Here is a 26,154-nt window from a genome sequence, read left to right on the forward strand (position 1 = left end):
GTAACTTGTTGTATGTTGAATCAGTATGCACTTCTCATCGCTCTTTTTAGTCTAGCTAACGTTTATAGAGCTTTTTTGTTTGTTTTTCTTGAGTTCTGAAATGTTACATATTGCTACCCAGCTTATTGAATACAGTTTGCAAAAATTGTCAAGTAAAATCTATAATGCAGTCGACCATATATATTAAATGTCCTAACAAATTGCAGTTAAAGTTAAAGTGATTGAATAGGTATGCATGGTTTTATTTGGGAAATATAGTATATAACTTATACACTTTGTTTGTTTTGTTTTTCACAGCAGAAAAAAAAAAAAAACATCGCATAGCTGTCCCCATCCTTTTCTGGTGTGAACCTCACCTTTACATGGTAAGTAGTTTTTTTTAAAACACTCACATACAGTAATGTATAACTAACTATCCTTGAATACTGAACTTTTCTTTCTCTTTCAGTGACGTGTATGTGGCAGTGCAGGAAGTGTTGCAAAGGAGAGTTGCAGGTACAAATTACTTAAGCATTATAAACTAAACATTGCTTTGGAAGTGGCAGTCATTATGTTTGTGTACAGTAGTCAACATTTGAAGTGGATTAAAACCTTTTTAATAAAATTGTATTAAGGTGGAATATGGGTAAGGTAAGGGACAGGTTTGGTGTTAAGGGTGGGTTTTTGACCTAAGGACAACTTTTAATTAACTTTTTTGTTGACTACTATATATTTAAATGATGCATGCACATTGAAGACATGGGCAGGACTTAAAACCCATGTGTATAGAGTTCACCCGTTACATTCTACACAGACAGTAACACGTTCAGTACTCTTAAGCTGTGCCGCCGCTGAAGTTGATTTAATCTTGTCTCCACCCTACAGGATGACACTGTACATTCCGTACCAGAGAAGCCTGTGTCATCAAGTCTCTGTGCATCTACTTGAATGAAGACCCTGAAAAACTAGTCAAGGCATATTTGGTGAGTTGATGAGAAAATTTCAAAAGCCATTCTGTACTTGGGTCATGTTTATCCTTGTTTGCTACAACAAAAATGTGACATGAGAGAACACTTAACTTAAAATTGACCTGGACAAATTGTTCATTAATAGGAAACTACTGGTACACTTAGACAAAGTTCTTATGTGAATTGGTTGATGTACTAAACCAATAATTTTTTTATTCATAATGGTTGATCTCTCTTGGGGCCTAATTTACAAAACTTTGTGTAAAGCCCTACTAAATATATGAATTGATCTGAAATAATAATAAGAAATAAATTAAACAGCATCAGAAAACTATACTTGCATGCTTTTTTTTATTGGAGTACTTTATATTCTATGGTGGTTATAATGTTTTAGCAGCCTCATTAATTTTAAATATGTTTGCCAGATAAATTATAACTTTATATATATATATATATATATATATATATATATATATATATATATATATATATATATAAAATGCACTGCAATAACACACCAGCACCCACTGTGACCTCAATAATAAACAGAAGAATTATCACTTTTCTGACAATTTTTAACTTAAAACTGAGAAATTATAACCTCTGATTCACATCAGAGCTCCTGTATTGGATTTAAGTTTACTTTACAGGTGTACATAATAAAGTGGCCAATAAGTGTATAAGCAATTCTTGTAATAATTATTTTTGTTTGTGATCTTTTATGTGTTTCGCCCCACAGGATTCAGACATCGAGTCAAAATGTACCATGGAGGAAACTGTGGTGGGAGTGAATGTCATACTGAAGGAGGGAACGCTTCCTAACAATGACGCACAGGACATTGGTGTCCTAACTGAAGGTGTGGAAGTCAGGCTTGTGCTGTTATTTGGACTGATATGCTGTTTGAATCCTGTTTTACAAACACTCAAATGGATTGGAGACTTAAAGTGCAGTGTATGCACTTTAAGTCACTTTATGTGTATGTTAAAACTGAATGAAAAAATAAAAATGTTTAATTGTTTGCATGTTTTATGTGGTTATTCTGTAGATGTAATGTTTTGGTTCTTAGTTCTTTCACCTAAAACAAATCTAATTGAAACAACAAGATGTGTATTAATTAAAGTACCAAAACTATACATGAACAAGACATTAACTAGTAGATGTAACAAGGCAGAATTTTGTTGAATTGAAGTGCTTTTACTGACATATTTGACTAACACGATTCAAACATTTTGATTCAATTAGTTGGAAAGAAGCTACACTGACATGTTAAAACAATGTTAAATCTACAAGTTTAAATCACATTCATATAACATATTCAAACCTTTTCAAGTTTATTAGATTGGTTTAGATGCGTTTTGGGTGCTACGATTAAATCATGTTCATTGAACAATTTATTTTTTTGAGTGCAGAAAATAAGTGTCCCAAACTACTAATCAAGCCTGAGGCAATAGTGGCAAGGAACCAAAATTTAACCTCAAATCTAAAGGTCATTAATCACAGAAGAAATTGATAAACAGGTGTGATTAATTGCATGGTCGGTACAACAACTTCAGGGTTGTGCGAGCGTGTGAAGTTGGGTTGATAAACCTGTGTGATTGCACATAAACCTGATGGAAAAGTAAGCTATGTTTACAGTTTTTACTTGCTACTATATGGACACTACAAACCTTTTTCCTGAGTAAACGATGAGTGCCGGCATACAAATTTTAACGTCAGATTGAATGCTTTTCTGTAGCCTATTTTTTTCATATCAGCTGTGTGTCATCGACACACCCTGTGTGAGGCACTGACAAATGATGGTCATTGTGACATTGCAAAGTGATGGCTCTATGGAGCCATGTGCTATTTAAAAAACATTTTATCAGATTTAATATTAGATTATTAGCTCGGAATATATGGTGATTTGACTATTTGACTAGAAACAATGGAGGCCAGAAATGCAAAGCATTCTTTCACTTACAAGTCGGACTTACTTCCGCGTCCAAGAAAAATGTCTATATGGATACTTATGGACTATTTTTCCAATTTAATGTGGTCAGCTTCAACCCTGTTAAGTGGAATATGACAAGTAAATAGAGATTTTTATTTCTCATAGTCTTATTAAAAGTAGAATTTTAAAAATATTCAATTCTTTGTTTGACAGACCTTCTGTGTTAGCATTTTTTGTTTAGATTTAGTGTAATGGCTGATTTTAGGTCAAAATGTCCACTCTATTAGTGTCCAGTTAGTGTCCTGTTAAGTCAGAGTGGACATGGAACCTTAAAATTTATATACCTAAAATTGAAGTGTACTTTTTTGGCATGATGTCCAAAAGGCACAGAATACTGGGTGGACATGAAAATGGTGATATTTGGTGGTTTAAAATGTTGTAAAATGTTTAGAATTGTTTAAAAAACAAGAGTTCAAAAGTTATATGTCTTATACACGTCAAAGACAACTTTAAAATCGATGTTGCTGAAAATTCTAGGGCAATAACATCATGATCTTTACTGGGGAAATAAAAGGCACCAAAATGACCCATAGCCATAGGTTAAATGTTAAGAACACTAATTCTCAAACGCTAAGAATTGATTGCCGAAAAAAAATTAAATGTCACAATAATAACACAATTTAAACAACAACTGGCTAAGCAACCATCTGATTCTCAAACCAACAGGAGGAAAGGGCTTGCAAGCACAGGCTCCAGCTGTGTGATATGCTGTTGTCTTTTCAACCATAAATGGTGAGGAGGCAAGGCGTGTTCTCTCATTGGCGAATCAGTGATGCTTACAGAAACTGAAATTAAAAGTGAAACAACTGCTCGATTTGGTTAGGTTACTAACATAACATAAATCGTTTCCCAGAAATCTACTGTTTTACGTCAAGTCAGCTATAGAAACGATATGGGCGGACACTGAGAAACAACAACGTCGTTGTGGTAAATAAAGACCTGCGATCCAGTTCACTGCTCAGTGAGTATTGTGAAGGGAGAGCCTCGTGACCGACTACTCTGCAGTAGATTCAAGACCTTTTTTAAATTTAGGTTTACGTAAGTGAACTTTATTTTATTTTTGAATTTCTTTGGCATTTATTCAGAAACCAATATAGAATGCCCATTTAAAACTTTCAACTGTGCAAACGTACATTTTGTTTACAGTCTGATTTTTAATGTCATGTAAACGCATTAATGAATATTTAACGCTTATTTTAACTTTGAATTGCACACTCTAGTTGTGAAGGACTGTGGTTACTTTGAAATCAATAGGCTTGGAAAACCTAACAGAAAAACATTCAAATATCAGGACGTGTGTTGTATGTTCTGCATGATGCGAAGGTAAAGTCAGGTCTGTGGCCGCACCCAGGGGCGTCGCTGGGAATTCTGGGCCCTGTGCACTGACTCGGCTAAGGGCCCCCCCCTAAAAAAAGGGGGGGGGGGGGGACGTAGTACATCGATCGCGTGGGGGGGGGGGCAGTATGGTCATGTGACCCAAAGGTGATGTTCATACAGTATACAATTACATACAATTAATACAATACATTCTGTTTACAAGAGCAACAAGATTTGAAGCTCATGGCAGACGCCCAAGAGATTCGCGCTGTGATTGGCTAAATGTTACTTCACTCAAATCTAAGTAACAAATCAGACGCCAGGCATTTACATCAGTGATGCGCGGGTTGATCCAAAATCCAAAACAGTTACCCGCAGTTACGAGTCATCCAAAATAATGGTTGTTTGAAATAAAGATGACAATTAAACCTTTGTAGTTTGTATAGTACTAGACTATTTCTAAGAAATACATAGACCTACACTTTATTGGCTGAATAATATTTACCTTTTGAATATTGAGCGCTATTAACTGTTGAATAAATGCTGACGCGGGACAAAACGCCCGATTTCCCAACACGTTGAACTGATCAATGCCATTGTACCATTTTAATAGGCTACTTTTAAACGCATATAGTAATGTCAGTTTTATGTATTTTCTGAGAGGGGGTGGGATTTTTGTTTGGAAAGTCGCAGGAGAGACGCACACTTCGATTAGACTGATAAACACATGCAGCATCTTAAATTGTTAAGAAAATGGTATTCCTAATAAATGTCTCGAATATTTTGATTATGTCCAATGCTTCTCTTTCTTTTTGGAATTATTAGACACATTTCACTATGTCTTTTCAAATGCCTAGGTCTGTTTAATTTCCTTAATTATAAAATTTCTAGCACTATTTTAAACGTTTATTCAAGCAATAACATATAAATGATCTCATGTATGCTTGTTTAAAACCAGGGATTAAAAAACGAATTCCAAGTAAAAACTGTATTTTTTTCTTTATATTGCCAGAGAGCGAAACGAACGAAATTAAACATTACTTAATAAATTCAAGGCACTATAATTTCCTTATTCATTTGATACAACTATTATAGCTATACAATTAATATATATAAAATAATATTATTTTGTCATATTCATAATTCCTGAATTTATCTATAAAAACTTCGTTTTGAATTGCATTCATTATGTTTGTATAAGAAAATTCGTTAACCTAGCCTATTAAGTTGATTTAATATTCTTGATAATTTTTAAAAGAAGTTACAAGTTAAGAAAAAAGGAATAAGCTTGTAGTCTATATATATATATATATATATATATATATATATATAAATATAATTTATGGCTATTGGCTAATCTTTTTCTAAACTCTTATTACACTGTAGATCGAAATAAAATAATTCTTGATCATATTTAATCGCGTAGAATCACTGACATAATTTAGAGTACTTCAAAAACGAAACTATTTAAATCTGTATAAAGGAAAGACAAAATAAATCACAACAAGAACAATCTGTATTTTTCTTGCAATCAAGAACATTTATTTTGACAAAATTACCTAATTAATGCCAAATGATGTTTGACAGTGAACGAATCTCCACCGCATATAGCCGCATATAATCGCTGGTGTCAGTTGCAAATATTAGACAGGAAGCGGGTCGGGTACAATAGTTTCTTTCTTTCTTTTTTTTTTCTTTTTTTTGCGGTCCGAGTTGCGTTAGTTGAAAACGTCGGTCGGATTAGGGTTGTTTATACATTGACCCGCGCATCACTGATTTACATTAGTTAACAACATTTATTGTGATCTTAAAATTATATTTAAAGGAAAATAAAATTTCACTCCTCAGGGGCCCTCCCCCCACTTGGGGCCCTGGTAATTTAGTCCCCCTTTTCACCCAACTACGACGCCCCTGGCCGCACCCATAACCCAGAGCTGCCAACAGAGAGTTAGAATTTCCAAGGAGGGTGGAGTTATGTTTTGTTTGGGGTTGTTAAAAAAAAAAACAGTTTTGTCTGACAGCTAGACATGTCTAGTAGTTAACGTCATGACGGGTACTGTGTTTTTATCATAAGTTATATGTAAAAAAACAAAAAAAACACTTGCAGTGCTATTCAGCACAAAAAGCAATACACAGTGAGCAAATTGCATTACAAGTCAATTGCCAATTTTTTTATTAATCTATTAGTCTGCATTTACATTACATGCTTACACTATGTCAATCATTGCAATTTCAAAAGTGAAATATCCCATTTATGAGGAATGAGGGATTTAGATGTCACTCCTGAAACGTTACTGTGTGTACTGTGTATGTGGCCATTAGTTCAGCTGATGAAAATAAAACTTTTATTCAAGTTCTAAATGGATTATAGCCTAAAGATCACTAACCGAAGATCGCTCGCTTCAGTTCATTTTAAAGGGGTAGTTCACCCAAAAATGAAAATTTGATGTTTATCTGCTTACCCCCAGGGCATCCAAGATGACTTTGTTTCTTTAGTAGAACACAAACAAAGATTTTTAACTCAAACCGTTGCAGTCTGTTAGTCATTTGGCAGTGGATGGGCACCAAACCTTTGAAAGTAAACAAAAACATGCACAGACAAATCCAAATGACACCCTATAGCTCATGACGAAACATTGATGTCCTAAGAAACTGAACAGTATTTATATCATTTCTTACCTTTGATGCACATCAATGTCCAACTCAGTTACACATGTGCGCACTCTGGCGAAGTATACGCAAACGGTGAAAGGGGAAATCTGTAAAAAGTCAACAGTCCCGAATAAGTTTGCGCAAGCAAACATAATCTTTTAACATTAAATCAGTTTGAACAATCAGGATAAGCGCAAGCAATTACCATTTTGAACAGCCGCAAACGCAAATACACGATGGAGAGGCTGCCAAACCTGTATCTTAACAGTTTTAGTTGACGTTGCTTTTGTTTGAGGGTGCGTGAGAACAGTGGCAATTGCATGAATCTCATGCTAAATGCATGAGTTGTCAGTCCAGAATAACCCCACCCTTAAAATAGAGATGATTTCGTACTATTTTTATCGAGGTTAATAATGGCTGACAGAATGCAAATGGAACAACATACTTGAGAGTCAGTGAAGAATTAGTCGTTTTGTTTACAGTATTTTTTTTTTTACAGTATTCTGTTCAGAGTTACCAAATTGTTCTTTTTTCCTGTAGCAAACAGTGAGAGCTAGAGATAGCCAGCATGTCTGAAGCCAGACTAATGCCTTCGCCCATATGTTTGGTGGAGAATGTTAACGGATCACTTAACGTTCGTAAGGACGCCATTGACGTTCTGAGTAGGATCAATGAGCCGGTGGTTGTGGTGTCTGTGGTGGGACTTTATCGTACAGGGAAATCCTATCTTATGAACCGCCTGGCAGGACAACAGTCAGGTGAGAGAACCTTCTAGACATGCCAGCTTAATATGTGCATATTAGCAACATCATGCTGATTCAAATAATAAAAATGTGTTTGTCTCAGGCTTTGCTCTTGGCAATACTATTGAGTCAAAGACCAAAGGCATCTGGATGTGGTGTGTCCCTCACCCAAATAAAGAAGGACACACTCTGGTGCTGCTGGACACGGAGGGACTGGGTGATGTGGACAAGGTAAGGACAAGGATAAAGCTGTGAATTCATTAATCTTGCAATGTCTGGATGATTTGATCTGAAGCCACTGTGTGTTTCAGGGAGACTCTAAGAATGACAGCTGGATCTTCTGTTTGGCTGTTCTGCTCAGCAGCACTCTGGTGTACAACAGCCGCGGCACCATCGATAACAATGCACTGGAGAATCTGCAGTATCCTTTAACCTGCCACATAAGCCACTTTCTCTTTCACAAGCATACATTTTAGAACATGCTTTATTTCTTAATGCACTGCAGCTATGTTGCTGAGCTCGCTGACAATATCAAGATCAGATCGACAGAAGCAGCAGACGAGGAGGAAGACGAGAATTCTAAGTTTGTGCAGTTTTTCCCATCATTCATTTGGGTTGTGAGAGATTTCACCTTGGAATTGGTAATTGATGGAAAAACAGTGTGTGAGGACGAGTACCTTGAATTTGCCCTCCAGCTGAAGAAAGGTATTTAATAGAGACATAAACATAGATAGACATAAACATTATTTACATTCATTTAAAATTATTTACATAATTTGAAATGTATGTAAATAAACAATGACAAAAGACAATTTTGTCAAGCTTCACTAAAATGTGTTATTTTTCCTAAAAAACCTAATTTAGGTGTGAGCACTAAAATCAACAACTACAATCTGCCTCGTCAATGCATCCGAAGTTATTTCCCATCCCGGAACTGTTTTGTATTCCCATCCCCAGCATCGCCTGAAAACATGAAACGTTTAGAAAGCTTGCAAGAACGGGACCTTGTACCCGATTTTCTGAAGGTCACGAATCATTTCTGTAAACATGTTTTTTACAATAGTGTTGTGAAAACACTGAAAGGAGGACACAGAGTTACTGGAAAATGTGAGTATTTTACCAATTTAACAGAGACATTAGAACATTTAATTTTTCAGACCTGTAAACCTTTATGGGTCAGTTTACAGATTTGGTCCTAAGTCAAAATTGGAAACATCTTGGACAAAAAAGTTTTCCAAAAATGGTTCAATTTTTCAAATTCTCCCAAAAAATTGTAAATTGCATGTATGTTAATTCTTATTTCGTATTTTCAGAAAGTTTTCGAATATTTGTCCTCTCCCCAAATTTGTCACTAATGAAACAGTAATAATAATTTAATTAGAAGGGTTATATTGACCTGTTAAGATTTTGCTTACATCTAGATTGTAAATATTTATTTATTTTTTTGCTATTTTATTAACAGTTTGTCAGAGGTAAATCTATAACAATTACATTTTTAATTGTGTAATTTTTGTGCAAGTTTAGTTTAGATTTTGAATCCAATTTTTCTTTGTAAAAGTCAAAAGGTTGTTCATACTGATTTCAAAGTCAAGAATTCATTATTCTGTATATACATTGAACCAAAAACTATCATAACATCTTAGTTGATAATTCAGTATACTTTATTTGTAAACAAAACACCCATGTTTTGATAGTGACAGTAATGTTTTAGTAGCCACCACATCACATTACAGAATTTTAACTCCCACACTAAAGCACTACAAAAACATACTTAAATACAAAAAATGTACATAACTGTACTAAAATTGAGTATATTTCCCCCAAATACGAAGATCATGTGTTCTCTTTTGTCACTATCGAAACAATAATGACATGTTTCGGTAGTTAAAATTTTTGATATTTTAGCTCAAAGATGCTATTCACATTTTTTTTACATTAAGCTTCATAATTTACAAAGAAAATATAAAATAAATATGTTTTATATTTGAACTTCACTTTTTAAAAGAATCAGAAAGATACTTTTAAAACCAACAATGGAAAAAAATGTATAATTTTTCTGGGTTAATATTTTGAGTATTGAATACTTAAATGCTTTTTAAATGTGTTTTTGGTTGCACCAATTCTATAGAATGGCCTGTATAATTAACAGGTAAATCTGTTGTGTGTAAATGTGTTTGTGTGTTGTCAGTACTCGGGCATCTGGCTGAGATTTATGTAGACACAATCAACAGTGGAAAAGTGCCCTGTCTGGACAATGCAGTTATTGCTCTTGCAAATCAAGAGAACCAGATAGCTGTTCAAGAAGCTCTGAAAGTCTATCAGAGTGGGATGGAAGAGGTAAGACACATACAATCTCATATTTAGTCAGTGCTGATACTCTTCAGGCTGTATTTTACTTTTACTAATGTTGCCTGTGTTTAGTGTTTTTTGTCTTAGTTAAAATGAGTATTATGGTAGCAACTTGAGATTTTTGATTATTATTCATCGAAATTATACATTAATATACAGATCACTTGGGCAGGCAATTTAACCATTTAATATGATAACATTTAGTCAATAAATGAAGCTTTTCAATTGATTCGCAGAATATTTTGTAACCAAACTGTTAAAGCTATTCAGTGACAAAGCATGCTGCTCTTTGCAGGTGAAGAACAAATTTCCGGTAGGTGTGGATGATATTTCCTCAGAACACCAAAAGTTCAGCAGTCTGGCCACCAGGGAGTTTATGAAACGCTCCTTTAAAGATGAAAAAAGAGAATACCTGAATAAACTGAAGGTGAGTTTGAAATGCATACGATTACATGCAGACTCATAATGCAGCTATTACTTGAATGCCTTAAATATGCAAAGCCTTGTTCATTCATTTTTCATTATGCATTATTTTAAATGATAGACGAGTTTAAATATTGCCCTTATTTTAGGAAAGCCTGAGAAGTGCACAGATCACGCATTCCTTAAACAGTAACTCAGCTATGGTAGTCAATTAGACTTGTTCCAGCATGTATATGTGATGTATGTTTATGTATGTTTAGGAAGACATAGATACGTACTATATGTGCCTGCTGCAAGAGAATGAGATGGCATCAGAGAAAAAGTGCAGAGGTCTGCTGAAGGATCTGTTCTCTGAAATGAATAAGCGACTACAGGAAGGAAAGTACAGTCAGTCTGGAGGATATGAACTCTACTGCAGAGACAGAGACACCATTGTTGAACAGTACCGCAGAGAACCCAATAAAGGTGTTTCGGTGAGGAGACTTAAAATATTTTTGTGAGATTGTTCTTTAAATATAAATGAACGGATGAGTGTGCCTATTCACTAAATGTGCTCTAATATATATTTATGTGCAGGCTGAGGCCATGCTGAATGAGTTTCTGAATGAGCGAGGACCTGAAGCAAACAGCATCCTCTACACAGACACAAAAATCACTGAAAATGACAGAAAGATTCAAGGTAAATCTTTTTTCATTAGTCTATTATTCTTAATTTATTAGGCTGTTTCATGCTGGAGCATTTGTAATTTAAAAAATTGCATGTGAAATGAAAACCAAGAGCATTTCTAGGGCTTCTTGGAGTTCAGGTTCTGGAGGTTTGGTAGTAGCATCATATTTCAAGTCATTTTCTCTTTTGATTGACAGAGGAAAAGGAAAAGAATGCTCTGCTGCAACAAAATTTGAAAGAGGAAGAAGAAAAACGCATCGAGAGTGAGCGAATGAGGAAGGCAGAGATGGAGCGGCAGGAGGACCAAATTAGGCAGATGCAGGAGAAGTTCAACAAGGAGCTGGAGCAGCAGCAGCAGGAGATGGAGAGAGCCATTGAGTGCAAACTAAATGAGCAGAAGGATATGCTAAAGAAAGGCTTTGATGAGAAAGCTGATCTCCTGAATGAAGAGATAACGAATCTAAAGAAAGAAAAGGAAAGTTCCGGTGGTTTTATGAAGGATATTGTGATGCCTCTTTTAGGAACTGTGACAGAACTCCTTCCATCTTTCCTTAATTATAGAGTGCTGATGAAAGGACTCAAAAAAGTATAATTACCTCTTCAATGCAAATCTTTTTTTTACATCACACATTGGTTTATTCATATAGCTTACAAGTCACAAAGTCGATTTTATTTAGTAGGACTGTGTTTTGATTGTTAATGAGTAGTGAATTAATTCATATACTTAATGTACTGTATACTGTGTCCTAAAAGAATGTACTGTGTTGCTGGTGATGGAAAAATCAAAAGTTTTTAGCAAGTAGTAAAACATACAAGTTTACAATTATGTCAGTGTTTAGTAGACTTCTATTTCACATTGTGTCACACGGTTTTTGTTTAGATTTAAGCATTGTTTTAACAATTAAATTTATCAGATAAAATATGATTTAACTTCACTATGAACAGGATACAATAATTGATCTTGTCATCCTTACATACTGGCATACATTTTCATAGGTGTTCTCAGGAATTTCCTATTGGTTTCTTAGTTTATGTGTAAAATAAGGTCTTTGGTGAACTTTATTTGAAGAGACTGTTCTACAGAAACTACAGTCATACCACCTGTTTGTTTTCAATGCAAGATTCCATGCAAGAACTTCAGTGGTTGTCTAGTTTATCAAGTGCATCGTTGTAGTTGTAGTCCTTATGCCATTGGCAGTTTTGCCACATGACTTTCTTTTGGTTGTATTTTAGCATTTTATTAAACATATGATTCAAATATATAATTACGTTACTTTAAAATCGAAATAAAACATTCTGCATAAGTTGTATTTTTTTTTAGTAGTAGTTGAAGTATTTTAAGGCTGCTTAAAATACCAAGTAGATAATTTTACAACATTTTCAGCAGCTTCAACCAGGAATGTACAGCCATAATAAGTAACATACACAGAAGGCAGGAATTGTTCAAGCCTCTTGAGAGGTTTGTTGTTAGCTTGGATAAATATATACATATAAACTCCTTGCCATGGATACATTGTCATATATACACAATCAGTCTGAATCAAAAGAAATATTTATTATTTTTTCACAGAAAATTGCATTCACCACATTCAGCATACATAGGGATGTCAAAATAAACAGCATAGAGTTTCTTCCATCAGATTACAAACAAAAACAAAAAGGTGAACACAATACACTCTAATCAGTTTTAGAACATTTGGTCTGTTAGCTAAACCTTTAAACACTAAGAGAGTATCACACTATTTTTTACTATCAAAGCTGTTATTGGACACATTTAATATATAGTGATATCGACCATGATTTCAAAATGGCCAAATATCGTGACCTAATAATTGAAATGTTCCGAGGAAGATTTACATCAGGATTCACAGATTTTATGAATCATTTTATCACTACATGAAACAAGGCAGTCAATCTGGTAACAGCTTAGCTCATAGTTGCAAATGTTGGTGCTTGCTTGTCAGTTAATATACCATCTGCAAGAACAGCATCTATAAATATACACTCAAAATAGTCTTGAAATTAAGGACAGACCAAAACCAGCTAATTTAGGAACGAAACCTGGCAAAAACAAAGATGCCGCAGTGCCGATACCATCCACAACCTGGCTTACTGTTGAGCGTTGGGACGTTTCCTGTTTATTCATATCTCCTTTCAGGCTGTCAATTTCTCTCTGCATCCGGGCAGCCTCCTCCTGAAAGCCCTGCTGTAGAAGAGCTTCCCTTTCCTGCAACACAAACAGCAACTGAAATAAGAATGGCTATTCCTAATCTTGACCATAAACAACTTTATATATACAGTTGAAGTCAAACATTTACATACACCTTGCAGAATCTGCAAAATGTGATTTATTTTACCAAAATAGGATCATTGAAAATGCGTGTTACTTTTTTAGTTCTGACCCGAAGAAGATATTTCACATAAAAGATAGAATAAAATTGAAAATGCGTGTTACTTTTTATTTAGTTCTGACCCGAAGAAGATATTTCACATAAAAGATAGAATAAAATAGTTGAATTTATAAAAATGACCCAGTTCAAACGTTTATATACACTTGATTCTTAATACTGTGTTGTTTCCTGAATGATCCACAGTTGTGTTCTTTTTTGTTTAGTGGTAGTTGTTCATGAGTCCCTTGGTTGTCCTGAACAGTTAAACTGCCTGCTGTTCTTCAGAAAAATCTTTCAGCTTGCACAAATTCTTTGGTTTTTCAGCATTTTGTGTATTTGAACCCTTTCCAACAATGACTGTATGATTGTGAGATTCATCTTTCTACACTGAGGACAACTGAGGAACTCTGAGGGACTTTTGATTCTTCAGAAAGAAACACGATATAAATGCCAGGGGGTGAATACTTTTTGAATTTGAAGATCAGGGTAAATTTATTTTGTCTTTTGGGAAACATGTAAGTATATTCTGTAGCTTCTGTAGGGCAGTACTAAATGAAAAAATATGATATTTAGGCAAAATAAGAAAAATGTACACATTCTGTTCAAAACTTTGCACCCCCGACTCTTAATGCATTGTGTTTCCTTCTGAAGCATCAGTGAGCGTTCAACTGTATATTTCAAAAAAATTACGATTAATATTCCTCTAACCATGAGCATTGCACATTACAAGCCAAACATGTGCATACTCCATTGGAATTACTGACTTCATGTACTTCTTTAAGCACAGCTTTGAACATGACACTTTTTTTTTGAGTAAGTATCCTTTTTTACCTTCAGTTTTGCATCCAGGACTCGATCATTGTCTCTCCTGATTCTTTCCTGCTCTCTCTCCATCTGACTAACGATCTGATTCACATGCTCCTGATGAGTTCGCTGCATATCTTTGAACGTCTGCTCCTGTAACCGGTTCTGTTCCTCTAGACCCTTTTTCCTCTGCTCCAGAATCTCGTTCTTTAGTCTTTGCACTGTATAGAGAAAGAGAAAGTTAGACAATATACAAAACAGGTATTTAGCAATGAAAGCTTGAGTTACTGCTACCAAACAGCATAAAAATCACAAAATCTGTTTGTTACTCTTGTGTGCTCTAACATGAGTCATTGTACTTTCTTGTGTATCATTGAGAGCCCTGGTTGTGAGGCTGATTTGTATTGTACCTTCGTTTTCCTGTTCCGCTGCACTGAGAGATTCATCAGCTTGTAGAATCATATTTCCTAACTTTTCCTTTTCTCTCAAATATGTACTCAACACTTCCTCACTCTGGGGGAAAAATGCATTTCTAGTGTGATTGCAACAAATTATACTTAAAAAAAGGGTTCACCCAAATATATCAAAATCTGCATAATTTAATCAACACAAGCAGCAACTGAATTAAGAATGGCTATTCTTAATCTTGACCATAAATGGTATTATATTTACAGTTGAAGTGAAAAGTTTACATACACCTTGCAGAATCTGCAATGTTAATTATTTTAAGCATGTACTCTTCAGAATTTATCGTCACACAGAAGTGAGTAAATGTTTTCATGTTTCAGTTTCATGGCTGTTATCGTGTCAGCATGTTTATGAGATGTTTATCAGTGCTGCTAGATGTTGTTATGACCTTCTGGAACAATTAAACATGAGAAAAGCATGCATGTGTGAACTGTACCATTATTTGTGTGCGTGTTCGTGCTCTGTAGTCATTGGTCAGCTCTGTAAGCGTGTCTCTGTACTGTCGATATCCTCCAGGTTTGAAGTATAAACCATTAGAAAAGCTTTTTTCCATCTTATCAAACACATCACGCTGAACTTCCTCACACTGCATGCGAGACGCTTCATAATTCTGCTGGCACATATCTTGATATTCATTATGAATCTTCGCCTAAATCATGAGAAGAAATGAGAGAGAGAGCAAAACTGTTCATACTTTAATCATTAAGACAGAATATTGTACATGGATTGTTAATCTGTTGACCTATTTACTATGATAAATACTAAACACTATGAAAAAGTTTTGAAGGTTCATTTAAATATTTTTTATTAAATGCTTTCAATACACTACACATGCATAATATGTAAACCATGTTATTATTTAGTTTGGTCTGTATGCAGAAGGTAATGTACCATCAGCTCTTTTTGGTAGATCTGGTCATTGTCATTGAAGGACATGGTGATGAAAACTTCGATGGATTTCTTCTCTGCAATTTTGTGGATGTCAGACAGCTTCTCCGGGCACATTGGAAGCTCAGCCATGCTGAGTATCTCAGTCATGTACAACTGCAAGGCCTCGTCCTCTGCACGGACGTTCTGGATCTTAGCCAGAGACATGACTGCATTCTCCAAGCAAGGAACATTCCCGCTGCGGATCGCCTCTACGTAAACCTCAGCAAGATTACCCAGAGCTGTCAGAGAACACAACTCAATGGTTCAGTCTATTGTATGTTCTTTTGTACACAGTCCATTGATCATTGTTTCTCAAAAGAGATTCACAACTGTCATACACTTGTTCTCTTTAAGCGATTTTGTAACGGCACATACCTGTTCCAGTAACTGCACGACCCCCAGTGACAGTTTTTGGCTCTGAATTGTTGTAAACATAATTGCAGAAGGTGTTTGCCTGCTCAAGGAACTCTGAATCCAGTTCTTTCTCGGTCAGCTGCTCCATTCTCCGCATATTTTGTGTACCAGCAGGCCGAGGGAACACGAAGCACTTCCTCACCGCAAAGAAATGCCGCAGACAACGACGGGGCAGGTTATACTGCTCAGTCTCACGTGAGCTACCTAAAATTAGATAATTATAGAATCATTATATATTTTTATATATTATGAGTGCCAATTTACTGTAATGGAGACTTTAATGTTAAACCTAAAACTGTTAAAGGTGCTGTTTTTGAAATGTTAAAAATATCTTATTTAGAGTGGTGTGAAAAAGTGTTGGCCTTTCCTGATTTTTTTTTTCTTCCATGTTTGTCACACTTTAATGTTTCAGATCATCAAACAAATTTATATATTAATCAAAGATAACACAAGTAAACACAACATGCAGCTTTTAAATGAAGGGTTTTTTATGAAGGAAAAAAAATCCAAACCCACTTGGCCCTGTGTGAAAAAGTGTTTTTCCAAAAGTGTTTATTATCCACAAATGGCAAAAACATGGAACAGTGGTGAACCTTCCCTGGAGTGGCTAGCCGACCAATATTACCCCAAGAGCGCAGCGATGACTCATCCAAGAGGTCACAAAAGACCCCACAACAACATCAAGAACTGCAGGCCTCTCTTACCTCAGTTAAGGTCAGTGTTCAAGACTCCACCATAAGAAAGAGACTAGGCAAAAATGGCCTGCATGGCAGAGTTCCAAGACGAAAACCGCTGCTGAGCAAAAAGAACATAAAGGCTCGCCTCAGTTTTGCCAGAAAACATCTTGATGATGCCCAAGACTTTTGGGAAAATACTCTGTGGACTGACGAGACAAAATTTTTTCTTTTTGGAAGGTGTGTGTCCCAATTACATCTGGCGTAAATGTAACACAGCATCTCAGAAAAAGAACATCATACCAACAGTAAATATAGTGGTGGTAGTGTGATGGTCTGGGGCTGTTTTGCTGCTTCTGGACTAGGGTTGTGACGATGAGGAAATTTCCCCACCGGTTAATCGGCATGTGACAACACCGGTAATACCGGTATCACCGTGGGGGTTTCCTCTTTTTTTCTGCTTTTAAATAGCTTATAAATGCGTGCGTATTATACTTTCACTTTCAGTTTCGCGGGAATTGGCAATTCGGCGTCAATTGTTTGAATGGACGACAACGAAACTACAAAAAAAAAAAAACTTTGAACCCAAAATATTACCAAACAGGTGCTTTTGCATTGCTTTTTGACACTAAATCATCCGCCATTCTCTTTCTGTAAATTCGACTCCTCTCGAGCTCACACAGATAATTAACACGGCCAATTCACCATCAGCAATCACATTCCCTATCCAAACACTACAAGAGAATCCCTCTAAATAGCCAAGCAGTCTTACCTTCATCATCTCTTGTTTTCAGCATCTCCCCTCTTCCCCTCCCCTCGCTGGATAGCGCTTATTGGGTTCGGGCCGAATGCCGAGCTCGGACCCCTCTCCCGGACAGCACGCCAAAACACGCTTAACTTTTACGCTGTTTATTATATGTACGCGCGAACTCGTGAACTCCTCACGTGATAAAGTAAATATGACGCATTGTAGCTATGTTCAGTTTTTAATTATAGTGCATGCTCTCGTCTTAAGTAAATTATTTAGAATGATATTTTCCATTCAATTCAAATAAATATTTAATAAAAAAACGAATACTTAAAAAAAAAATGTGGGGACGGTGTCACGGTGGAAAAGTGATGTCACCGGTGTTGCGTCTTAAAACCGGTAACACCGTCAACACCGTCTATCGTGGCAAGCCTATTCTGGACCTGGAAGACTTGCTGTGATATATGGAACCATGAATTCTGCTGTCTACTAAAAAAATCCTGAAGGACAATGTCCGGCCGTCTGTTCGTGACCTCAAGCTGAAGCGAACTTGGGTTTTGCAGCAGGACAATGATCCAAAACACACAAACAAATTCACCTCTGAATGGCTGAAGAAAAACAGAATGAAGACTGGTGTGGCCTATAGTCAAAGACCTGACCTGAATCCTATTGAGATGCTGTGGCGTGACCTTAAAAAGACGGTTCGTGCTCGAAAACCCTCCAATGTGGCTGAATTACAACAACTCTGCCAAGATGAGTGGGCCAAAATTCCTGCACAGCGCTGTAACAGACTCATTGCAAGTTATCACAAATGCTTGATTGCAGTTGTTGCTGCTAAGGGTGGCCCAACCAGTTATTATAAGTTAGTATAAGTTTAGGGGGCAAACACTTTTTCACACAGGGCCATGTGGGTTTGGATTTTGTTTTCCCTTCATAATAAAAAAAAAACTTAATTCAAAAACTGCATGTTGAGTTTACTTGTGTTATCTTTGATTAATATTTAAATTTGTTTGATGATCTGAAACATTAAAGTCTGACTTTTTCACACCACTGTAAATGTGCAAGTTTTAGTAGGCCATTTGTAGGTTGAACTTTCAACATTGCTGTATTTTCCGCATTCAGTGTCGGCATTGGCTCAGTTCCATTAGTTTGAAGAGAGAAATCAGTTTTTGCAAAGAAGTCATGTTTTAAAAACTTTTGAAAACAGTCATCATTTCTGCAACTATGACTAGTGACAAAAATAGTCTGTGATGGCATTTATGCCTGTTAGTGAAACAGTACAGTATGTCCTGTACGTGTTTATGTTAATGTCAATGCTTTATCTCACCTGATTTGAGTTTCAACGCACCCTCCAGATACTCATCTGATGTTATTACTTTATCCCCCCTTTTCAGTTCCAAAGTAAAATCACGAACAGCCCAGACAAACGATGGAAAAACTCGCATGAAATCTGCAGACTCGTCCTCATGTTGACCCACTTCTGCCTTCACACGAATGTTCTCTGTCAGCTCTGTAACATAGCTACATTCAGCGCTGTTCAGGAGGAATAACTCAGGTGGCATTTATTAATTCATTCATTCATATATGTATGTGTGAGAAGGATACTGCAGCTTTTCCAGTGCCATGTTGTCAATGACCCCTAAGCTGTTGTACACTAGAGTACTGCTGAGAAGAACAGCCAGACAGAAAATCCACGTATCATGTTTCGCATCCCCCTGAAATATCAAAAGTATGTGAGTGCCAATAAGTGGCCGCTTATTTACATTTAGCAGCATCCAGACCATCCAGTTTAGAACTGATATGTAACATTTTAATAATTATGTGCAGTGAATTTTCTTGTCTGGTGATTAATTAACAGAACTGAAAGCACAAGTTAATGGCAGATTCTATTGCTATTTAGAGATTACATTGCCTTGGAGGCTTTCCTTCCTAACCTTTTCAATGTCACCAAGTCCTTCTGTGTCCAGCAGCACCAGAGTATGTCCTTCTTTTTTAGGGTGAGGGACACACCACATCCAGATGCCTTTGGTCTTTGATTCAATTGTGCTGCCGAGAGCAAAGCCTGAGATTTTCACATTATTAAAGTCAATGACAAACAAGGATGTCCAAAATGACAAACAAATCTTTTTGTGACAAACAAGTCTAAACGCCAATCCAGAATTGAAAAAATGTAACCTTTGTATTCATGTCTATTTTCTATAATAACATACTATTTCTAAGAAAAGTGACTCCATGATATCCTCTCTGTGACGTAGGGCTGGGCGATATGGCTGAAAACTATATCACGATATCAGTGTTTCATATCGTTCGATATCGATAATTATTGATATTTTTATGACCCATTTAAAATAAGGACCAGGAGAAAAATATATTACACTCAAGCATTTTTATTTTAAACTTAACCTGCCTCTGATCATAATCCCCTCAGTTATTAAGACAGAAATGTCAACAACCATGGAAAACTCAAATAATTAAAATGTAAACATAAGTCTAAAGTCACAATATACACTTAATTATCTCTTAATCCTCAATTCAAACCCCATTCATTGTCGATGAAGTGAATGGTCAAGCTAATGTATGGCCCAGAAGTACGGCTTGACCACAGGTCAGAGGTTGTTGCAAAGTACTTGGCTGATAATATTTATTTCTGCACAGATTGCTGGTTGCCAGTAGCCAACATTACTTCTTTCCCGGTACTTTAGCCTATACTTTGTGTAATAATAAAAATATTTATTTAAGTGAAAAAATAAGTCCAAAACTTTCAACATTTTGAACCAAAGGGCCTTACAATCTTTTTTTTTTTTTTTTCAGAAATTCTTGTTTTAATTTTTCTGATAATCAAATGAAAGCAAAATCACTGATATATTTTTTTAAATAAAAATAAATGGAGCTTTACTGTTAAAATTAATACATAGAAGAAAAATTATATTCAGTTAAAAAAAGGTTTAATAATAATAGTATTTTTTCAACAATTAAATGGTGACTCTTTATTTTATTTTGAACATATAAACACCTACATTATACTGTACAAAGTAATACAAGACTAATGTTGTTCTGTTACATGTTAAACCGTACTTTTATTTTGACAGGTTGCCGTGAAGTTTCAGTGTGTAATGCAGTATGAATCAGGGGCGGCTGGCCCATGGTGGGCGATAGTGCATCGCCCTTCTTGAGCCACACGAAAAAAGAGAGGAGAAAAAGACTCTTATTTTGCTAGTCCTAGTCTGCATATTACGGTACAATCAGCAGCCTGAATGTCACTTTCCAACCTAAAACCCCGCCCCCTTGGGGCGATCTCAGTCAGATTGAAAATCGCCCCAGCCGGTCTCATAGAGTTATATTGTGAGATTTTTTTTTTCAAATTTTGAACCCTACAATGCATTTCAATGGGCACCGGGAGGGCTCGCCCCAACGTGATTTCGTAATACGCACTGATGCGTGCTCGAAGATGTACAGCACGCACGCGTGTAGCGAGACGTCTGAATGCATCGGCCATGCTTTCAATGGAGAGGGAACTTGTCAGGAACATGCCTGATTTTAATGAGAGGGTAATTGATCACTTTGCCTGCTTAAAAGAGAAGCGAGCAAAATTTCAATACAAGTGATGTGTGTTATTAAATGGTGAATTGTTTATGTTATCGCGGCCGTAGCCAGCTATGAGGTCACCGAGGTCCGGACCTCGGTCATTTTTTATATTCAAAAATAAAATGTCAAGCTCTTCGAATGATTATTTAGCCGTTTAAACCACCTCATATCACATGAGTGTTTGCTGCGAGAAGCTAGCGCAGTGAAAGGGGCTTGAGAACGCGTTGAGTGAGAGCGCGGGTACAGCGGCCTCCGTTTGTTGCCAGATCCACCTATTATACGTGTTTTTTGACTCGTTTGTCCAATTTAGTGTGACACTTTGGGACGTTTATAAAGTGGAAAGTTGAACGTTAGTTTTATGTCAGTGTCATTATTCTAACGTTATTTTTATAACTTGTTATAAAATAAAATTCCCTCAGCTAAAAAAAACGAACTTTCCATGTAAGACATTATACTGAATAAAAAATCTTTCACAATCATCTACATGTCTGTCTATTTTGAAGTTTAGGCTATATGTAGTGCATTTATGGGTGTTATTATAGCACAATTCTTAACACCTCACTAATTTTCAAACCCTGGTTATGGCCTTGTATGTTATGTTGTATTCTCCAAATGTTGAATTTTAAATAGTTGTATTGATTGCATATTGGCAGCCAAATTTATACTGAATATGTTCTGGAAAGATTTGATTAATTACAGTTTTAATATGAGAAATAAAAAGTCTTTAATTGTAAAGCAGTATGGCTTTTTTTTTTTTTTTTTTACTCTTACAGGGCAAACTAGTTGATGCCAATGTGTCTCTTGATGGCCATGGTGGAAGTGTTTCAGTGTATTTTAGGCCATTGCGATAAATTTAATATAGCTATTCAAAATACTGTACAGTTTGTACAATTCATGCCTGATGTTGCCATCTAGGAACAGGGAAACCAAATCAAACAATGCAATGTAATGCTGTAAAGTTGGCTATCTGAATTTTATCATAATTTTACCCATTAAAGCGGTTATCTTTGCCAAAATCGGAACAGTTGCCCCCCCAGAGATATTTGTCAGGAGCCGCCACTGGTATGAATGATGCTAGTTTCACTAATGAAACGGTAAAATTGACAAAAAGTGACACTCACAGCAGCTTTGGAGATGCATTTATTGGAGTTTGTCTGTTCATGTGAGATGCAAAGGCCAAAAAGTAGCGGGAGCGTCACGTGTGCAGTATGCGTGTAGTGAAAATAAAACGCGTCTCCTCCATTCATACACATAGAGGCAAACGGAACATGCAGGATTCTTATTGAAACGGTCTTTTTTCGTTTCAGTTTTCACAGACACTAGTCCATATTAGTGTTGGGCGATATGCTCAATTTTCATATCGCCCTATCGTCAGCCTGAGAGATCGCCGATACACGATACTATCGTGCTAATTTAATTAATTATCTATGTACTAAATTCCTTATTCGTTTTGTAAAGGTAGACTTTCTTTTGGCATATGATTAAGTTGTGCGTGTACAGAGCTCTCACTGTAGTTCTGCCGGAGTTGTTCAAGTTACTTTCGGTTTCATTCTCTGCAATCTTCAGTGAGTGAGTTGTAAATGTGCGTGCCAGAATGTAAATGAATGAATCTTTCTTTACCCGTCATATTGCTATAATGTTACCGCTGTATGTCTGACCGTTATCATGAGGGTGATGTTGTAGTTCAGTTCATATTGGATGCGGAGAAGTGATATGCGCGTGTAATTCACGTGCGTATGTTTAGCGCCATATGATCGCATCGTAATTCTAATTAACGCCTATAGACGTTACTGAGATGAATGTTTATGTTTACTATATACAGACTGATTATGATACATCGTAATTAATTCAGCCTGAACCAGGTTTTACTACCTCTGTTATCCTAATGACTGCAATGCAAATATAATATAACACTCCCTTTAGAATCAGTTAATCTACCACCGTACTGTATGATGTAAATCTCCCATTCTCACTGCAGGAGGTGCGTTAAGGCGCTGTGGCCTCTCTCAAGTTTCTGAAGCATCCTAGAACAGACTCTCTGTGCTGCATTGATAAAGTTAAGTTCTTTGTTGACGGATAATAATAATAATCGTCTAACTATCGTCAAAGGCATCAGCAACAGGCGATATCTCTGACTATCGTCGATACACGATACTATCGTCTATCGGCACAACCCTAGTCCATATCGCGATCTGAATTAATTAACAGACCAACTTTTGATTTATTGTTCCAAAAATCGACGAATTCCGCGGCATTCCGCCCTATAGTAAAGTCCGTTTTTATGAATGGAGTCCGCGATCCCGTCTGTGAGGAGACATTGTAAACGCGCGATCATGCAGAGACAGAAATCAAATGCCGTCGTGTAAATAAGATAAATAACATAAGGCTATTTAGTTTGTTTAATACAACAACATGGACCCGTTCTGTAGGAAAGATAACCTTAACTTCTATTGTGATCTGGCGCTATGAATTGAACGTTAAAGGGGGGCTGGGCAGGCCGACAAAGAATACAAAATATCGAACGTTTTGTCGAACACATTTTGTTATTGATATCGATCTCTTGTCTATCGCGATATATATCGTTATCGTTTTATCGCCCAGCCCTACTGTGACGTCATTTTCACGTTTGTTTGTCACATGCAAACCACATGAAATGGTTTCCTGCATGTTAGTTACAGTACACAACCTGACAAATGTTTTCTTAATATAAATAATATTTTCTCTATTCCTTGCTCTTTTTAACAAATAATGATGATGATGATGCCAAAACTGCTTAATGATTTCAGCCTTCTAGGTGTGCATATTATTTTTACATTTTTGCTTTGATAAATATACCATACATTGGACTTACATCACATTAGCACTTAGTGGTGAGAATGCAGCATCAGTTTTATTGTTTAAATGCTTGGCTTTACAGTATGTCATGATAACATAATGGGAAATTACTGAGATAAAGTGAGTAGTAATCGCGTGTGCTTATGTAATCCAAACTACTCCAAGTAAAATAAAACAAGTTTTATTGGGCAATTGTTATGACTGAAGACGCAAGTGTGCATGACTGTAAACTTTATGTGTAGGCTATGTGTAGGCTGTATGTATGTATGTATGTATTTATTTATTTATTTATTTATTTATATCTATGTGTATGTTTGTGCCTTTATGTGTAAAACATTTTGTAACGAGAAAAAAGTATACTGAGATCACATATTAAAACTTATTTCTTCATTACATCGCAGGACAGGTACAGTATTTACTCAAAAAAATGTAAATACATTTTAATTTAGCTTTTCAGTAAATGATTTCAGCACAAATTATTATTTATTGATAACATGTTTGAAACGATCTCATTTTAGCACAGTTACTGTTTTGCAGTTACCGTGCCCTCATCACAATATCAGCATGCACTGCACATGTGAGAAAGACTTTTAGCTGTTTCTCTCACCGGACTGTTTTCCTGCCAGGCGGTTCATAAGGTAAGACTTTCCAGTACGGTAGAGTCCCACTACAGACACCACCACCACCGGTTGATTTATCCCATCTAGAATGTCTTTGGCCTCTTTCTTCACGTGCAGCTTTCCTTTTTCATCGTTTTCAATGAGGCACACCGGAGCGGACATGAACCCGCCAAACGCCATGACTCTGCAAAAGAAACAACAATACACAACAAAACCGTTCTCGTAGTTTCGTAATTACGCACTAAAGTATAAAAAAAATAAAGATAATTTTTTAATATTGTCTTACTGTAAAGCAGATGGAGAAAATGAGACTGTTTAGTCTACCAATAGCAAGTGATGCTGTTTTAACAGCAGAAAGCGAAAAAAAAAAAAAGTTCCTAAATTCTGAACTGCACCCTCAAGTCCGAGGCTCCTCCCGTCTTAAATGTATTATTCTCGTCCCATGAATCATTTGCCAGACACGCTCTCGCCTCGAGTGAAAGTGAAAGTAAGTTCGGTAGGGTTCGACCAAGGCAGCTTCAGGGGCTTCCCAGAAATCACCCGTTTTAACATAACAGCTATAGGCGCTGTGAAACTGTTAAATAACATCTGCTTCCATTCGACTTTATACAGGGGAAAAAATATAGATTGCATGTAAAAAATTCCTATAGAGTTCTAAATTCAAGACAAACTCTGGGAATCGTGTTTTGAGGGAATGACTGAAAAAAACAGCTAATACCAGCCTAGGCTGGTTGGCTGGTCTTAGCTGGTTTAAGCTGGAAATAGCTGGTTTTAGCTGGTCTCCCAGCCTGGCCAAGCTGGTCAGGCTGGTGGTTTCCCAGCCTGACTAGCTAAGACCAGTCTGACCCGCCTGGCCAGGCTGGAAAAGTGGCCAAAACCCCTCTAAAACCAGCCTGCCTTCCAGCTATGACCAGCTAAAACCAGGCTGGTTGACCAGCTAAAACCAGCCAACCAGCCTAGGCTGGTTTTAGCTGTTTTTTTCACCAGAAAGGATCACTGAATCAATCTTTTTTGTGAACAGATTCAAAAGATTCGATTCAGTGGTCACAGACATAACACAAAACGTTTTGCTGTTTCCAGGTTAAACAACATATTTCCCGGAAACGGTGTGCAACGGGGTTTGATGTTTTCTTTTGTTTGGTGGGTTTGCCAAAATGTCAGCCCAATCAGCAGCAACATAAACCATGCGATATTCGCTCGCACAATCGGTCCAAGTAAATGTAATTAACAAAAATAAATTCACAAGAGCATGTATTTTGCACGTTTATTTACATTAAAGGCAAAATAACTGAAATAATAGGAGCACAAGTATCTGGAACTTTATTAAGTCTGACTAAATATCATGTAGTAATTGCAATATCTTTTGGTCCATATCCTTTCCTTAAAGTGCATATTGCAGGTTAAAAAAAAATCGAGATAAACATATATTCGTGAATGAAAATACTATACGAACCGTCAATGCACTATTTGAAAATATTTTACAAGACCTAAGGGCACAAATTTAGAAGACAAAGTGATGATTTCCTGGACCGCTCTCAAAAACAACTTTTTTTTCCACACCGCGTCATATGACGTCACGAGAGGGAGTCGTTCGCCA

At 36.3% G+C, this 26,154-nt stretch overlaps 2 protein-coding genes across 2 annotated transcripts; one reads left to right on the forward strand and one right to left on the reverse strand.

Moving 5' to 3' along the window:
* Window positions 1-3,687: 3,687 nt before the first annotated feature.
* Window positions 3,688-12,393, forward strand: LOC141344739 (guanylate-binding protein 3-like). The gene is made up of 11 exons (XM_073849633.1): window positions 3,688-3,976; window positions 7,448-7,665; window positions 7,754-7,881; window positions 7,962-8,071; window positions 8,156-8,355; window positions 8,515-8,757; window positions 9,839-9,987; window positions 10,295-10,426; window positions 10,683-10,895; window positions 10,999-11,101; window positions 11,287-12,393. The coding sequence occupies exons 2-11, from the start codon at window positions 7,476-7,478 to the stop codon at window positions 11,679-11,681; spliced, it is 1,863 nt and encodes a 620-aa protein (XP_073705734.1). The 5' UTR covers window positions 3,688-3,976; window positions 7,448-7,475; the 3' UTR covers window positions 11,682-12,393.
* Window positions 12,394-12,625: 232 nt separating this feature from the next.
* On the reverse strand, window positions 12,626-24,944 carry gbp2 (guanylate binding protein 2). Its single transcript, XM_073849632.1, has 11 exons — window positions 24,844-24,944; window positions 24,545-24,741; window positions 19,452-19,579; window positions 19,123-19,232; window positions 18,845-19,038; window positions 16,057-16,299; window positions 15,643-15,920; window positions 15,188-15,400; window positions 14,694-14,796; window positions 14,311-14,504; window positions 12,626-13,316 (listed from the first exon to the last, which is right to left on the reverse strand). The coding sequence occupies exons 2-11, from the start codon at window positions 24,735-24,737 to the stop codon at window positions 13,095-13,097; spliced, it is 1,878 nt and encodes a 625-aa protein (XP_073705733.1). The 5' UTR covers window positions 24,738-24,741; window positions 24,844-24,944; the 3' UTR covers window positions 12,626-13,094.
* Between the last annotated feature and the right edge of the window lie 1,210 nt (window positions 24,945-26,154).

Source organism: Garra rufa, chromosome 10, assembly GCF_049309525.1.
Source record: "Garra rufa chromosome 10, GarRuf1.0, whole genome shotgun sequence".
Taxonomy (NCBI): Eukaryota; Metazoa; Chordata; class Actinopteri; order Cypriniformes; family Cyprinidae; genus Garra; species Garra rufa.

Excerpts from the sequence above, each read along its gene's own strand:
- LOC141344739 (XM_073849633.1), top strand. The coding sequence starts at position 7,476 with ATGTCTGAAGCCAGACTAATGCCTTCGCCCATATGTTTGGTGGAGAAT. Across the intron at positions 7,666-7,753 it reads CCTGGCAGGACAACAGTCAG|GCTTTGCTCTTGGCAATACT; the intron begins GTGAGAGAACCT and ends TGTTTGTCTCAG. Across the intron at positions 9,988-10,294 it reads ATCAGAGTGGGATGGAAGAG|GTGAAGAACAAATTTCCGGT; the intron begins GTAAGACACATA and ends TGCTCTTTGCAG.
- gbp2 (XM_073849632.1), bottom strand. The coding sequence starts at position 24,737 with ATGGCGTTTGGCGGGTTCATGTCCGCTCCGGTGTGCCTCATTGAAAAC. Across the intron at positions 15,921-16,056 it reads TCGTGCAGTTACTGGAACAG|CTCTGGGTAATCTTGCTGAG; the intron begins GTATGTGCCGTT and ends GTTCTCTGACAG. Across the intron at positions 14,797-15,187 it reads GAACACGCACACAAATAATG|AGTGAGGAAGTGTTGAGTAC; the intron begins GTACAGTTCACA and ends TTTTTCCCCCAG.